We start from the raw sequence: 17,349 nt of genomic DNA, 5'->3' as shown, positions 1-17,349 counted from the left end.
CACCCAATGTAAGGAGTAATCTGGAAGTCCTTGATTATCGGAGTATATCAGGAAGCAGGAAACACATTCTAGTACATCTAAAATTGAACACTTACAGGTTGTCTGTAGATCTCGCTGCTCAATCTAGGTGGACAACAATATCCGTGGTCATAGCTAGATGAATGGTCTTTAGGAAGTATATTTAGGACTATAGGATCAAAATGACTTGTCATTCTTAGCTTGTCTAAATTTATCACAAATTTTTTGTGTTTAAGTGGACCACAATACCGGTGATCGATCAGACATAAACATGAAGGTAGAGGTGCCGACAAGTGGATTTAGGCTGTCTAAAAACTTTGATCCCAGTGTCACAAAAATATATTCAGTGTGTGTTGAGATAAGTCTAGTCTGCTTTCTTTTATTTTATTCTTATTTTAATTTTAATTTTAATTTTTATTTTATTTTTATAATTATCAAAATTTTAAATTTTTCTTAATTCTTAAATTTTAGAAATTATTTTTTATTTTATTTTTTAGTTTATGTTAATTTTAATTTTAATTTTTTTTATTAATCCTCAAAAGGTTTTTATTTTCGAAATTTTTTTGGGATTTGGACTGCGCCTTACACTGTGTGGATAACAACTAAAATACAAACAAGGTATATAAGAAGGAATTTACAGCCAGAAACCCTCCTCTCCTCAATCTCATTGTTTCCGGCTGTAAACTCTCCCACCCATTCTCTCTCCTCTCGAAAAAAAATTCTCTTTTTTTTTTTTTAAATTGTTCGGTGCATCTCGAAGGTATGTGAAAACCGACTGTGAATATGTGTTTGTTTCATCAAAGCGACGGATTTTGGGGCTTCAATCGAAGAAAATCAGTTTTCGAAGCATACGAACAAGGAGCTTACGGTCGTAAACTCCGTTTCCGTCCATGAGTTTACGGCCGTAAACCCCTGTTTGACCATAAACTCCATTTGGTCAAAATATTTTTTTTTGGGGCCAAAAAATTTAAATTGCTTAGTTAAGAAAACTATAAATTTTTAATTGTTTAAATATTTTTGTTTTCTTACTTGACATGTTTTAGTGCAAATCAAATGGCTAACCTGAAATTCGCAGACATGCACAATTTGGCTATCGTACTGGAGGAACCTCCTGTTGCAAATGGAGAGTTCAAATCAATGATCCATAGGCTGAGGGAATGTTGTTTGGCTTCTGCTATGACATTGAATCCTGTCGTTTATCAGAGCATCATCGGGGAATTCCGGATGACTGCCAAGATGAAAAGGGGTAATGATGGAGCAGTTACTGTTGAAGCAGACATGAAGGGATACAAGATTGAAATAACTGAACAATTCATCAGAGAAGCTTTGCTAATTGATGATCAACCTGGTTTTCCTACTGAGATTGGGATTGAAGACACCCAAAAGGCTCTTAAAAATATGGGTTATGAAGGCAACTTTCCTCCTACCGTGAAGAAGATTCTGCCACCATATAGGAGTTTTTGGCTCATGTCTTTGTGAGCTGCATTTCTGGCAAAAGGTCTGGTGCTGACAAGATCTCATTGAGGAATACTGGAGCCATTGCATCACTTGCTGCAGGGATAGACTTCAATTTCTTGAAGTTTATCTTGGATGAATTTGTGGTGAATATTAATGCAACGACACGAGACACATTCTTGATGTATCCCAGGTGTATCCAGATATTTATTGATATACAGTTCCCAGAGATGGTCAAAGAAGGAGAAATTCTAGACATGAAGTCTCTTGGTCCTCACATGGTTGGGCTGATCAAGCAGAATCGTAAGGGAAAGGTTGTCTTCCAAGGAAGGTTTCCGCTTGTGAAATTTGGAAAGTTTGTTGAACTGAACGAAGCATCTGAGTCTCATGGATCTTCTGAAAAAGTATCCTCTGAGCCTACGTCTTGAGAGAGGGTGATTTCAGATGATGATGTTATCACTGTGTCAGATCACAAAGAAAGAGAAGAAACAACAGTTGCTAATGCTTCTATGGTAGAAGAACTTGCCATGATGTCCGTTCCAATTTAAATTGATTACAATGAAGGGACTACATAGAGTGTAACTGAGACTGATTTGTATGAAGATCTTGATCTTTCTGGCTATGATAAGGATGAAATTCCTTTAATTTTTGGAAGCAATGAAGATCTTTCGTCGAATGAATACCTTGAATCGCTCCTTGACAGTATCCATGATGTTGCTCATCTAGCAACGGAGATACGAGACAACAAAGATGTTATCGAATCTTCACCTCCTGCATCTAAACAAATGGCTGGAGCTACCATTTCAATGGAGATAGTTTCAGGGATTCCTCCCCGTGATACTATTCTTCCTACTACTGAGCCAATTGAAAGTGATTATGCAACAACTCAAACCACCCTACCACCCTTGAAGAGAAAAAGACACAATCCTAGATAGGGAATTCTCACTCTAGATCTATCTTTAAGACTTCCAACACCACCAATAACCACTCCTGCCATTGTCTCATCTGAACCTATTTCTGAAGGACCTACCACCATGTTTGAAGCTGGTGGCTCTTCAGCTCCTACATGATTTTCTCCTCCCAGGCCAGATCATCATGCTGCCTCTGTGAGGCTCGTCATGCACTTAGCTCAGTAACAAAGCTCAGTGCCTTCTCCTAGAGCTAAAGGAATTTCTTTTAGAGAAGGTCACTCAGGAGAAGATAATCCCATCATTGTTGAGCTTCAGAAGAAAATAAACGTGCTTGACCAAAAGAACATTGAGCTCGACATCCAAGTAACTAATCTTTTGAGTGAAAATGCCAAGCAAAAGACTCAAGTTTCTGATCTTGAAAAGGACAAGGCCTTAAACACTAAATAGATTTCTGATCTACAAACTCAATTTGGTCTCCTTACTTCAAGCTACTTTGATTTGAAGAAAAAGCTGGAAGAGGAACGTGGTGACAAGGTCAAGACATCTGTTGATGAGTCAAGGATTCATCTACACACTCAAGTTCAACCCATTGTTCCATCATCTACTCAAGCATCACGAGTTGTGGATCGTTTTGAAGTGGAACCAGTTTTAGCCGCCAATATCGTAGCTATGAAGTGTGCCAAGTTGGCCAACGCAGCTGAGAAAGGTCAACTCTTGTTCAAAAGGAGCTCAGATCAAAATACTTCTGGGGATCAACCTAAAATCACTGTTACAGATCTTGAAGAAAAACACTTTAGAGATTTATATGGTGACAAGTCAGGGAATATCTCATGGGGCTTTCACGACACTTTAAACATGTGGATCGTGAGACGGAAGAGTGGCAACACATAACTATATAAAGATGCTCATGACTTCCATTCCTGGACCAGGGTTGACCTTTCAGAATTATCAAAGGCTCCTTTTGCAAATCCCTCTCAAAATCCCAAGGCTACACAATTCAAGCATTTCTTGGAAGATCAAGTGCTTAAGGATTTTCCTTCAATGAAGACTGCAGAGTCGATTATTAAACTATACCCAAGTGCACTTGATCCCAAAACCAATCAACATGTTCGATCTGTGATGTAGCCTGCTACCAATCAAGTAAAACAGATTCCTATACTTCAGAATCATCTAGATGGATCTATACAATCCATGCTTTACTGGGTGTTTGATGAAACTACAGCCTCTTTTGTCATAAAGCTTGAAAATGGATGTATTCGTTTATATGACAAAAGAGATCTACTTCATTTTAGGAAATAGGATATTCATAAGTCGAATCTTCATCATATCAAGGTTGTAGAAGATATTTTTGAGCCAACTGCTAAAGAATATACATCTATGGTTGTCGATATCATCAATAAAAGGATGTGGAACGGGGCGATGGGCAAATCAGATGTGCTTCTGGTCGACAAAGACTAATTCAAGCTAGCCCCAAACCAAGGTGGAGATTGAAGTGTTCAGTTAGTGGTTTGGTCTAGGCTTTACTTTGTATAAAGGTCTTTTGATTCATTTGGTATATTTCTAAGGTGTTTGGTATGTTTACGACCTGAGTATGTGTTTACGGCCGTAAACCCTATTTACAGCCCATGTCTTCTATATAAAGGGGGTGGTCTTGGTCATTTGTAGTTGTTGATAGTTCAGAGTTTAAGAGGTTTTCCTTAACTATATAACCTAATACTACATAGCAATCATAGCTGATGATAGATTTCCATCTAGAATAATACTACATGACCGCATAAACACCATGTTCTTGCATTCTCATCACATCATAAACCAAACCTGTTTCAGCAAAGCACATTAATACATTAGATTCAGGAAAATCAGAACAAGGTGCATATGTTGACTCAAACTAAAGCCATATTATCAATCAACTTAAAACTATATCCAAATGCATAATATAGATAGAAAATTGTACCCTAAAATAATTGGATCGAAAACCCCTTTAAACATGGACATAAAAAAAATTAATAAGTAAGGATGATTCAAATAGCTATAAAAACATGTGAGTGTCTGCATATTGACTTGTAGTTAACATATCACCAAAAAAATAGACCCTGAGCATACTTAAAGTTAACATTAACAAACAGAAGAAAGATGCATTCCGGATTTTGGAACCAGAATTAGGAGTGGACCCTGATAAAAACCCTCACTTTGATCCATGAATGGGAATATATAAAGTTACTCATTTGGTTATATGATTAAATAAGTGTATTCTTACAGGAAGTCTATAAGATCATTTTCAACTTATTTTTAGAACGAGCTTTAGCAATTCAGTTATGTCACTTGTTGGTAGCCGAGAGCACAATACCAAAATACCAAAATCTATGTATTTCATTGCTACTTTTATTACTTTATTCAACTAAAAAATCGATAAAAGAGAGAAACATGGAAAATACCAAAATCTGATGGAACACACGTATGGGAAATTGATCCTCGGTTTCTGACCCTTAAGCACAATATATTTAAATGTAAGTATAAATAATATATAATAAAAAAAAATACCAAGTTCTTGTAAGTTGACATCTGGAGCTAGGAAAGAATTCTCTTTCATCTTGTTTGTATGAATCTGAAGAATTTGGAGACAACCATTTTCATCTGGAAGGCTGATTTCCACTTGGACTTCTAAATGACCAGGCCTAGCCAATTAGGAGATGACACGTCAGCAAACATGGTAAAAGACTAAAAGTTGGTTAAGAAGATTTTTTTTAATGGACTCACCTCAAAAGAGCTTCCTTAAGCAGATCCTTTCTGTTTGTTATACCAATGAGCAACATATTGTTCAGTGCTTCCACACCATTATCTAAAAATTGGATTTTTGAAATTTAGTGTTAATTTAATTCCTTTTTGTTGATTATACAGTTTGACTTTAAATGGTTGGTCAAACCTTTGTAAGGAGCTGATTCACAATGCTATCGTGCACCCCTGTGCCATCCCTAGTAGAACCTCTAGACTTCAAGTTTACAAAAATAGTTTATGATGAATATTTGAAAATGAAAATTAAAAAATTAAAAACTATCAGATTATTAAAATATGGGATTGACATACCTTGCCAATTGCATCAATTTCATCGAAAATGATGACATGTAAGTCACTTTGATCCCCTTGGAAAATATGAACAAAAAGGTAAAAAAAAAAAAAAAAAAAAAAGAAACAAACTTGTATAAAAGTCAAGATTTTTTTAATCCTACCTCATGATCTTTGATCTTGTTCAGCATCAACAAATAAGTCTCTTACATGTTTCTCAGTTTCACCAACAAATTTACTCAACACTTCAGGCCCATTTACAATCTAATTTGTACTTTAAACGCCACAAAGAGTCATACCACAACAGAAGAAAACAAAAACAAAATGAGAACCTAATTATATGATAATTTGATGAGAGATGGTTTGAATAATTGTGAGCCAGAAGATCACACCTTTCTAACTAGTGTATGTGTGCATAACACAAGTGTCTGTGTGCATAAAACAATAGTAAATAAAGAGATAAAAAATAAATAATAAATAGATATAAATATAAATATAAATATATAGTTATATACCCTGTAAGCATATGAGGTTGTTCAATGGAAGTCATAAATAACACCTATTGCAAGAAGGCCCTAAAAATATTATTAAATGAGAAAAAAATAACACCTATTTGCAAATTTCACAAAAGTATTCCCCCATATTGACTCCATAGTTTGTGCAGACTCGAGCAACTTGATAGACAATATAACAATCATAAATCTAGTAAAAAGAGTGAAGAAAACTCAAGCAATCAGTTTCAATTTGGGTCATCGAAATATACTGGTTGCTCAGTGTCACAAACCGAACATATAACCTGTAACAAACATGAATCTCATCACAATACGAAGGCATCCATATAATACATAAATATACGAATTTCGAGTCCTGATTAAGCACTAAGAGGAAACTTGAAGTCTGAAATGTAGATGCTCTACATCGTATCGAACAAGATCATGTCGGTCGGATGGGCTGTTCAGCATGTTCTGAATAAGTAAACACAATATAATTAGGAAATATCCAAGCAATATACAACAGATTTAAGAAAACATAAAGTACTCTAATAAGAGAAAGAAGATCACATTGTAATTCATATTCTCTATTACACCACATCTATACCATGAAAGATCAAAGCAAAAAAGAAAACGTATAGTACTCTAATAAGACAAGGAAGAAGATACAGAACAAGATAACAAGAAGTGTGGTTTGGACTTACAAGTAAGGCTGTAGAGAGGTGAATAGGAGGATGAGATCGATCCCGGGCGATGATAGAAGTTCAGCTATCCAGGAAGATGCTAAGAACGGAGAAGAACTCTTTTATGAAGTTCAACCTCACGAACGATTACCGACTTCATCTCGACTGGTTATGATAAACCCTAAACCCCAGAGCAGATGGTGCACGTGCCAAGAGGGGCTACCGACTTCAAATGAGATGGCGCGAGTGTTTAAGCCCTTTAGGGTTTATATTTTCCTGTGTGTAACAAAGATTTTGCAATAAAGGTGAGGTGAGTGACCGAAATCCTCAACCTATGTGCACACAACAGATTCATCCGACTCCAATGTATTAGCGACCAATTGTTATTACGATTTAAGTGAGATATGCGAAGCCATGGGAGATCTTTATGAAATCGCAGTTTGGGTTTTAGGTTAGAGAGAGAGAGAGAGAAAGGAAGACGAATACCCTAGGCTTCTTTCTTGATAATTGGAAGTGGAGGGGGTTTTAGTTTTTGGGGATTTCATTTCCCGCTTAAAACTCATGTTTCATTAAAAAAAAAATATAAAGTGACATACTTACATGGCACACATTTATGATAGGCATCTATATATATATATATATATATATATATATATATATATATATATATATATATATATATATATATATATATATATATATTCAGACTCTAATTTTAGGGCGCACGCTTTTGCATATCGTAAGTCACTACATGTCATTGTTTGTATGTCATCAAAGGGTTGTTTTCTAGTAGTGTTTATAATACATAAAATACGTAATCATCCATAGGTTAACCATCCAGTTATGAATAAATACTTTAAAATAAAAAAAATACATTTATAATATATTATTTAATGATAAACAATTCAAAATAGTATTCTAATACAAAATATATATTTGAATTTTTAATATATATATATATATATATATATATATATATATATATATATATATATATATATATATATATATTAACGAATCCTACGATCCTACCGAAAAGCAATCCAAGTAAGATTGTGATCGATTTACATAGGTGATATCGTAGGATCATAATGGTTGTGATTTTAAGAGGCTTGCATTAAACTTTATAAAGTTATACTTTTGTTTCTTGTTTTACGTGTTTGTTAATGCTTTAATAAAATTATTGTTAAAAAATATATTATAACAAGTAAAATCATAAAGCCTAATTTGAATTCATTTTTCTTTGACAAAATTTCAAAGATAGTCCCTATGGTATGTCAAAACTAACAGGTTTAAACTCGAAAGGGTGGTACACAAATTTGATCTTATTGCGAGTTTGGTCTAAAATTTTAGAAACATTTAAAAATTACGGATTTATCCTTGGCATTTTCCTTTTTTAATTTTTTATTACATAAATAAAAAATACCATTCTCTCTCTCTCTCTCTCTCTCTCTCTCTCTCTCTCTCTCTCTCTCTCTCTCTCGGCTACACCCAATTTATCTTCTCTAACCCAAACCACCTCATTGTAGCCCCGATTGGTCTAATTTGTTTATACATACTTATTTGTTTTCATGCTCCGCTGCAAACACACACCAACATACACAATCAGAGACAAACACACAAAACCTTGATGACCTTCAAAGTGGCGATAGGTTGTGTGGTGGGCGTCAAAGTGGCGGTGATGATGGACTCTGACATAGTGTCGATGGCTTACAGGCCGTTGTTCTCCGGGATGCAAGACAAACAAAGAGAAAACGATTGAAGCGTTTATATAAAATCTTACACCTCGTGATAGTTAATGCCTCCAACTCTACATATGTAGAAATTAAAATATTGAGGCGTCAAATCGACATACAACAATGGATTTTGGCTAGAAACTATGCTCCTCTTGATGCTCTTTCAAAAAAAACTATGCCCCTCTTGAGAGAGAGAGAGAGAGAGAGAGATTTTCTTTTTTCATCTTTTTTGATTTATGTAATAAAAATAAATTAAAAATGAAAATAAGAAGGGTAAATCCGTTATTTAAAAAATGTTGCAAAATTTATGGATCAAACTCAAAAAAAAATCAAAATTTTGGGTTACCTTTGTGAATCCAAACTTCAAGGACCATTCATGCTATTTTGTCTTTGTCTTTTGAATTTGATTCCTTCCGATCCAAGCGAACATTACAATTTTACATATACAACAATATTGGGAAAATGACTCTCGAGGGTAATTAACTTTTGCGTTTGTACTCATTTGGTCCCTTTTCTTTTTTTTGTATTCAATATACCATCGAACTTGTTGTTGGTGTTTACCATAGCCCTTTTGACTGGCTTTTGACCTGTGATAGCCGGTCAAAGGGTTATGGTGAACACAAACAACAAGTTCGATGGTATATTGAGTACAAAAAAAAGGAAAGGGACCAAATGAGAACAAACGCAACAGTTGGTTACCCTCCTGATTCATTTTCCCTTTACTCATTTACAACAAATCCCACATCATCTCCTACTGATATTAATGACTTTTTGAGATTCATTCTTGCTTCTCTTCAAAACATAACCTACGAAAGAACATTATCCATGCATGTACAACTTTGTAATGCACTTGAATATTTATTAGGGGAATCTTGATTAAGTAGGCGCATTTCATGACTACATTTACATTTTGTAACACTCAAAAATTTAAGCCAAATTTAAACTTTCAAAAACACGTCGAATTCGTCAAAATATTACAACTTTGTTTTCAAAATACATTTATATCATAGTTTTCCCAGAAACATAACACAATAGGAGGAGCTGTACGATCATGCTTTTGCCTTGCTGCGATCCCCTGAGGTACCTGAAACAATAAACTGAAACTGTAAGCCCGAGAGCTTAGTGAGTTACCCCCAAAATACCGATACACATACAGTCCACATAACCGTGTCACACGTTAACATATCGTAACAAACTGAGCAAAAAAGCACATAACGGGTCCACAACTTTACAGACTGGAATACCCCTGGGCCCACAGTGTGAGTATGGAATACCTACCGGGCCCTTAGCTCACATCTGGATTGCTACCGAGCCCTCAGTACGCATCTGGAATGCCTACCGGGCCCTCAGCTCATATCTGGAATACCCCTTAGTCCTCAGTATGAGTCCGGAATGCTTACCGGGCCCTCAGATCATATCTGGAATACTCTAGGGTTTGTTGGCTACCGCACGGAGCAGTACAGCTTGAACCCATCCCACATAACATATCACATGTAACAGATAATGCACATACCGGAAATCAATCAGTATCACAGGTAGTCCTACAGTCCTACCCTCAAGCGTATCAAACTAGCATGCATAACTAACTTCGAATCAACATAATACAACTACTAGGATATCATCTCCAATGGGCCGGCCTTGGTGCCTTAGACCCCCTTAGTATAGTGAGGATAACTCACCTCGCAACTGTCGTCGGAAATAAGATAGCTCAACTCTTGGGTCCAACACGAACCCCACCACCTAAAAGTACCACACAACCTTTTTCATAAATCTCCCAAGGGGGTCTAAGGCACCAAGGCCGGCCCATTGGAGATGATATCCTAGTAGTTGTATTATGTTGATTCGAAGTTAGTTATGCATGCTAGTTTGATACGCTTGAGGGTAGGACTGTAGGACTACCTGTGATACTGATTGATTTCCGGTATGTGCATTATCTGTTACATGTGATATGTTATGTGGGATGGGTTCAGGCTGTACTGCTCCGTGCGGTAGCCAACAAACCCTAGAGTATTCCAGATATGATCTGAAGGCCCGGTAAGCATTCCAGACTCATAATGAGGACTAGGGGGCATTCCAGACTCATACTGAGGACTAGGGGGCATTCCAGATACGAGCTGAGGGCCCGGTAGACATTCCAGACGCGTACTGAGGGCTCGGTAGCAATCCAGATGTGAGCTAAGGGCCCGGTAGGTATTCCATACTCACACTGTGGGCCCAGGGGTATTCCAGTCTGTAAAGCTGTGGACCCGTTATGTGCTTTTCTGCTCAGTTTGTTACGATATGTTAACGTGTGACACGGTTATGTGGACTGTATGTGTATCGGTATTTTGGGGGTAACTCACTAAGCTCTCGGGCTTACAGTTTCAGTTTATTGTTTCAGGTACCTCAGGGGATTGCAGCAAGGCAAAAGCATGATCGTACAGCTCCTCCTATTGTGTTATGTTTCTGGGAAAACTATGATATAAATGTATTTTGAAAACAAAGTTGTAATGTTTTGACGAATTCGACGTGTTTTTGAAAGTTTAAATTTGGCTTAAATTTTTGAGTGTTACAAAATGTAAATGTAGTCATGAAATTCGTCTGCTTAGTCAATATTCCCCTAATAAATATTCAAGTGCATTACAAAGTTGTACATGCATGAATAATGTTCTTTCGTAGTTTATGTTTTGAAGAGAAGCAAGAATGAATCTCAAAAAATCATTAATATCAGTAGGAGATGATGTGAGATTTGTTGTAAATGAGTAAAGGGAAAATGAATCAGGAGGGTAACCAACTGTTGCGTTTGTTCTCATTTGGTCCCTTTCCTTTTTTTTTGTACTCAATATACCATCGAACTTGTTGTTTGTGTTCACCATAACCCTTTGACTGGCTATCACAGGTCAAAAGCCGGTCAAAAGGGCTATGGTAAACACCAACAACAAGTTCGATGGTATATTGAAAACAAAAAAAAAGAAAAGGGACCAAATGAGTACAAACGCAAAAGTTAATTACCCTCAAGAGTCATTTTCCCCAACAATATTCAATAATATTCAAGGTGATACATATCAACATGGTAACAATATTCAATGTCGTACATATCAACATCGCCTAACCAAGGTTATAAAACTTTTCTCTTTCATGGATATACTAAGTCAAGCCATCGTATTACTATAAAATGTCTTAATCAGATGCAGTTAACCGGCTGTTAATTAATTAATATATATATATATATATATATATATATATATATATATATATATATATATATATATATATATATATATATCAACAAGTTTGGCTCACAAAACAATAACATTAATTTGAATCATCATTAAAAAAAAATAGAAATCATAAAATAAACAACATTTTTTCAATGTGAGAATGTACATAATAATTTTTTTTATACAATTGATGCTTTATAATGTTAAACTATACAGTTCAATAATACATATATTGTTGTATATATCAAAAAAAACTATTATATACAAATCACTATGCTAGATTTTTTAGATGTGCCAAATCACAATATATAACATTTAAATTGTATTGATAGCATAATGTACTTTGATTTCATATATTCAATGCTACAGCATAATCCATTTTCAAACTATACAAACTAGTACCAAACAAACTACAAGTAATTGACTTTTCACCCTCCATTTAGGCATTTATTACAAGTCCTTATCTTAAACATCAAGCACCAATTATCTCCCCTACTTTCCTATAACTTGAAAATGACACAACCAGTTTTTAACTTTAACCTATCAAACATTTGTAGTTTTGTACACCTTCATAACCCCGCTGTATACGGCATTCCAGTCCCCGGAATCCATGAACCACCATCCAAGAAATCCCCAACCGTAAACTGCGTCGCCTCACTTGCGCTTGTGATAACATGATATCCCGGCCACTTCACTCTACCACCAGTTCCGGCACCTCCCCCGGTGTTCATATATTCACCGTAGTACAGTGTACTCAAAGCAAAACTACCACTCCACGGCAGCCAACCGGCGGAGTTTATTATACTATCAAGAGAACACTTCATGAACACTGTTCTTGAGTATTGCTTCCATGGTCGACCAAGAAACGTTTTGACCGATCCCCCTGAGCCCTTTAAATCCGAAGCAGCTGTGACAGCCGAGTTGTGGATAATGATCCCAGTATTTTCATTCCGATCATTTCGAGCTTGAGCTGTGATTGTATTCGTTTGACCACCCATCGGCTTTCGTACGTATATATTGCAGCTTTGGAGAACCGCAGCTGCGTTACCGAATATGAAATCTTGTGTCCCGTATACGTCGCAGTTGCGGAAGAACTGTCGTCCGGAGTATACGTATAGAGTGTCTTGGTAGCCTTTGAAAGCACATCCGTAGAGGACTGATAGGTCTGACCCGGAGCGAAAAGCAACAGCTTGGTGTTTTGCGGGCCCGGCGGTGTTCTCAAACGTCATGTCTTTAGCGATGAACCCACTTCCAGAAACCGCTGGTTGACGTATCACATAGAAGAAGTCATGAAGTTTTCAGAAGAGATAATATAAAGAAAAGAAAACTTTATTTAAATGAATCTTAATGATATGGTGTTGTGTTTTGATTGAGTCTAAGTTAAATAAGTGAGTTGGTAAATTTTATCTGAAACTGAAGGTGTAATATATGTATATATTTTTTTTTTATCTAAATGTTTAGAAAAATAACTTTCAAAAGTTAATAACCGAAGGATCCTACTAATTAAAGATTTTGAAAGTTGTGAATTACACAAGTGGGCAAAAATAGTAGTTCTATAAAACATTATCATTTTTTTTTTAAAACTAAAATTTAAACGTTCATCTATATATATATATATATATATATATATATATATATATATATATATATATATATATATATATATATATATATATATATATATATATATATATATATATATATATATATATATATATATATATCAAGTTTTGTTTCAAAGACTTGTCATCTGATATGCCCATTAAGAAGTTCTTTCTTTCTTTTATTTTTTTTTGCAAATTTCAAAAGAGAAATGCTATAGCTTCAAAAAAATATTCGAAAATTCGTTGACAAAGATGTCATTAATATTGCATGGAGTGGATATATGTTCCTATTGTTTCATAAATCGAAGCATTGAAGTTACTAATAAACTATAATATCGAAAAGACATCTAGAACTACTTGACATTTGAGTTTGCGTGTGTTCAATTATTAAATTAATTAAGATAAGATCGACATTATATTTGTATCAATGATATTTGACTATTCTAATAAAAGTTATTGAAACAGTTTTTTGCAAACTATTGGAAATACGATATGATATTAGATAAAATATAACAACCTTATGAATCAAAACAAAATTATATGTAAGATGACAGTTAACCTTTATGAAAGACATCGACACGACATAAGGGTTACTATTTTGATTAAAAAATCATGATGATAGTTACCAAGAATATTTCACGTTTTTGTATAAAAATGAAATTTATCCATTTCATATCAGCTTTAATATTACTTTTATGAAATAAATATAAATTTGCATGGATTTGTATTCAGTTTAGGTAACACAGTCCATATATATATATATATATATATATATATATATATATATATATATATATATATATATATATATATATATATATATATATATATATATAATCAAGATCAAATAAGAAGGAAAATTTTGGTAAGAATGTAAGAAACTTTTTATATGCATATTTTCTTAGTAAGAAAATGAAATGAATCATTACATGATTCAAAAGTAAGATGATTTACAAGAAAAAATTTCAAAAAATACACCTTCATGATTCATTTTTAAATAAATCAAGAAAAAAAATTCATTTTTATAATAATTTTAATGAATATCAACAAAATTATTATAAAAATGAATCATCAAAATGTTTTTTCGGAATTTTTTTTTGGTGACTCATGTTATTATTGATTAATTTGTTTTGTTCACCAAACAAATAAATCGAAAAAAAATTACTTACCTTCCTACCATAAAAATTCTTACCGCATATATATATATATATATATATATATATATATATATATATATATATATATATATATATATATATATATATATAAATGGAAAAATCCAAAAATTCATTTTTTAAATATTATTTTCGGAACTTGAATTAACTATAAAAAAATTAAAAAAAAAATTAAAAAAAAATATAAAAAATTCCGTTTTTTTTTTAAAAATACGTGAAATATTCTAAATAGAATATTACACTGACATATTCTAAAAAATAATTTTAAAATGCAAAATAAATGGAAAAATCTAAAAATTCTTTTTTTAAATATTATTTTCGGAACTTGAATTAACTAAAAAAATGTATTTTTTTTTTGAAAAATACGTGAAATATTCTAAATAGAATATTACACTGTACATATTCTAAAAAAAATTTAAAATGCAAAATAAATAGAAAAATCAAAAAAATCTTTTTTGAAATATTATTTTCGGAACATGAATTAAATAAAAAATAATAAAAAAATAAAAAAATACGTCTCACGGTCTAACAAAATATAGGTGTTCTGAAATGAACCTAACCCTATATATATATATATATATATATATATATATATATATATATATATATATATATATATATATATATATATATATATATATATATATATATATATATATATATAAAAGTAACGTACCCGTTACAAATAAACAAAATTAATTGATGTTCGTGTGTTACGGTCACTGTCGATGATAACTTATTCGTTTTGTTCTTATAAAATACAAGGGTATTTACTTCCGATATGAAGTGACAGAGAACAAAGTACAATGAAAAGAAGGAAAGTGTTACGGATAATACGCTAATACGTATATGATTGATGTGTTTTACTGTTTTTGTCCGTTTAATAATCATATATACAACATATCCAACGGTAAATTATTTTATAGCTTATTACTATTAAAATAATTTTATATTAAGGTTAATATCCAATTGAAAGCAAATTTTCTTTTCTTTTTGGTATTTCTTCTATTATGTAACCATATGTTATCTCTTGTCTCAATATCATTTAATTTTCATTTAATCCTTTTAATTATATTTTAAATTTTAAAAATTTATTCTTTTTGACTAATTAATCAATTTTATTAAATATACAAAACATAATTGAACAATTTTTATATAGTTGAACAATATCAAATATGAAAATTCCAAAAAAAAAAAAAAAAGAGTTTAGATGAGGGCCGGGGCCTATAAAATATTTTAAATAAGTATGGATAAATATACAACTGTAAAATTAAATTTTTGAAAAACTTTTACATAGAAAATGATATTTAAATATAGATTTATAAAAACTAAGTTATTAGAACTCCTATGTGGAAAAAGAAAATCTTAACTATGTGATGCTCGTATGTTATGCATGGTATGGTTGATGCATGCCGTTTTTTCCTTTACTCTACCAATATGCTATGGTATTAAAGTCTTTCTAAACTAAATGGAATACAGAACATTAACTACTAAATGATACGCAAAAAAATTATAATATGAGATATGATGTTTAGTTGAAAAATTAATAATTATATATGATGTGGTCAAAAAATAATACGCCACAAGTCAACTCACCAAAGCTTGCCGACCGGAAAGTTGTGGAACCATCTTGCACATTTTTGTTGCCCGTAACCACCGTAGAACCCATTCCATCTCCAATGAACATCAAATTATGCATTGTCTTCTTGATCTCTACATTCTCCTTGTAAACACCAGCTTTCACGTGTATTACAAATCTTGAATTTCCACTCCTAAGTTTAGGAACAGCAGAAATGGCCTCGGATATGGTCTTGTAGTTACCAGAGCCATCTTGAGCAACCACAATATTGGCTGAGGTGCCACCCGAGGGTGTTGCAAGAAGCTTTCTATCTCTTTTTGACAACCATTTTGGGAAATCATTTGTTGTCATGAGTCTTCTCCCTTTTAGTTGTTTCGAAAAAGTTACATGTGATAGAGTTATGGCTTTGTTTATTGCAAGAGAGTTGCTAAGGTATTTTGAGAACCCACTTAAAGAAGATTGAAATGTTTGAAGATGCGAAGACAAGTTGAAGTCAAGAAAACCATTTTGACATGTTTCATGATTGGTAGAGGCAGAACTAAGCCACGTTAGGATATCGTGACTATTGGTAGAACCAAGAGAACGGTTTAGTTGATAAACAGAGTCGTCATATAGCTCCAAACAATCAGCCCAAGCCGACTTAGCCCTTGGTTCAAAGGAACTCAAGTCCATAGCCAAAACAAGCTTATGTGCAAGCTCGGCTTGAGCCAAAGTAGACACAAGGGTCGCTTCACGAACAACTAATGGGGTTTCTTTAATAGTCTTTCCAATCAAAGAAGTGCAAATTTCGGGATGAGGGGTTTGACTGCATACTGAAAAGGTGGTGGTAGGAGTAGCACCATGAACAACTCCAAAAGGAGTGAACACGGTTAGAATATGAAGAAAAGTGATGAACGCGAAAGCAAAATAAGAGTTGAAGATTTTAGCCATTTTTTAGTAGCTATTAAACTTTGTTAAAAAACTGTTTTAAGATATGAAAGTTAACAAAAGAGAGGGTTTCTTTATATAGGCTTCAAATATCGCACTCAATGACATGGGCCATGCATGATGCTTAAGCATATAAAGAATCTATGGACTAAAGGCATGAAGCTTTCTACCTAATCAATTTTCAATTAACTAATTACCCAATTTTGCGACAAATATAACTATATCTAGATAATATCTAATTAACTTTTTGACATTAAACTCTTAACCATTTGTTAATAATTCTCCTACTTATAAATCGAGACGACTATTGCAAAAACCTTTCCTTTTGTCTACGCCTTTGCAACTCATCTAGCAGCCAGTGTTTGACTTCTATGAAACCATTGTAAGGGACTTTGCCTGCACTTAAAATCAATTGGGAAAAGGTTGGCTTAATATTCCATTATCCAACAAGAAAACAACAATTATTTGTAGTTGCAAACAAGCATCGCTTTGCTTTCTTTACTACAT

The 17,349-nt window shown here is 33.4% G+C and overlaps 2 protein-coding genes and 1 long non-coding RNA gene across 3 annotated transcripts; all 3 read right to left on the bottom strand.

Moving 5' to 3' along the window:
* Positions 1 to 3,743: 3,743 nt before the first annotated feature.
* Positions 3,744 to 5,871, bottom strand: LOC145013067 (vesicle-fusing ATPase-like). Its single transcript, XM_078971871.1, has 6 exons — positions 5,612 to 5,871; positions 5,469 to 5,524; positions 5,308 to 5,373; positions 5,142 to 5,223; positions 4,926 to 5,059; positions 3,744 to 4,202 (listed from the first exon to the last, which is right to left on the bottom strand). The coding sequence occupies exons 4-6, from the start codon at positions 5,195 to 5,197 to the stop codon at positions 4,147 to 4,149; spliced, it is 246 nt and encodes an 81-aa protein (XP_078827997.1). The 5' UTR covers positions 5,198 to 5,223; positions 5,308 to 5,373; positions 5,469 to 5,524; positions 5,612 to 5,871; the 3' UTR covers positions 3,744 to 4,146.
* Positions 5,872 to 6,166: 295 nt separating this feature from the next.
* Positions 6,167 to 7,150, bottom strand: LOC145012917 (uncharacterized). The gene is made up of 2 exons (XR_013664722.1): positions 6,643 to 7,150; positions 6,167 to 6,412 (listed from the first exon to the last, which is right to left on the bottom strand). It is a non-coding gene; the product is annotated as an uncharacterized LOC145012917 (long non-coding RNA).
* A 4,714-nt stretch (positions 7,151 to 11,864) lies between these two features.
* Positions 11,865 to 16,902, bottom strand: LOC145009090 (Plant invertase/pectin methylesterase inhibitor superfamily). Its single transcript, XM_078967755.1, has 2 exons — positions 15,933 to 16,902; positions 11,865 to 12,818 (listed from the first exon to the last, which is right to left on the bottom strand). The coding sequence occupies exons 1-2, from the start codon at positions 16,843 to 16,845 to the stop codon at positions 12,127 to 12,129; spliced, it is 1,605 nt and encodes a 534-aa protein (XP_078823881.1). The 5' UTR covers positions 16,846 to 16,902; the 3' UTR covers positions 11,865 to 12,126.
* Between the last annotated feature and the right edge of the window lie 447 nt (positions 16,903 to 17,349).

The sequence above is a fragment of the Lactuca saligna genome, chromosome 8 (genome assembly GCF_052625555.1).
Source record: "Lactuca saligna cultivar CGN05327 chromosome 8, ASM5262555v1, whole genome shotgun sequence".
Taxonomy (NCBI): domain Eukaryota; kingdom Viridiplantae; phylum Streptophyta; class Magnoliopsida; order Asterales; family Asteraceae; genus Lactuca; species Lactuca saligna.
This window is presented reverse-complemented; position numbering and strand designations above follow the sequence as displayed.

What these genes read in the sequence shown, in the direction of transcription:
- LOC145009090 (XM_078967755.1), bottom strand. Translation starts at nt 16,845, where the DNA reads ATGGCTAAAATCTTCAACTCTTATTTTGCTTTCGCGTTCATCACTTTT. An exon ending in TTTCCGGTCGGCAAGCTTTG is followed by an intron (nt 12,819 to 15,932) that starts GTGAGTTGACTT and finishes TACGTCAACCAG; the next exon opens with CGGTTTCTGGAAGTGGGTTC.
- LOC145013067 (XM_078971871.1), bottom strand. Translation starts at nt 5,197, where the DNA reads ATGTTGCTCATTGGTATAACAAACAGAAAGGATCTGCTTAAGGAAGCT. An exon ending in CTTAAGGAAGCTCTTTTGAG is followed by an intron (nt 5,060 to 5,141) that starts GTGAGTCCATTA and finishes CTAATTGGCTAG; the next exon opens with GCCTGGTCATTTAGAAGTCC. An exon ending in TGTCAACTTACAAGAACTTG is followed by an intron (nt 4,203 to 4,925) that starts GTATTTTTTTTT and finishes TTGCTGAAACAG; the next exon opens with GTTTGGTTTATGATGTGATG.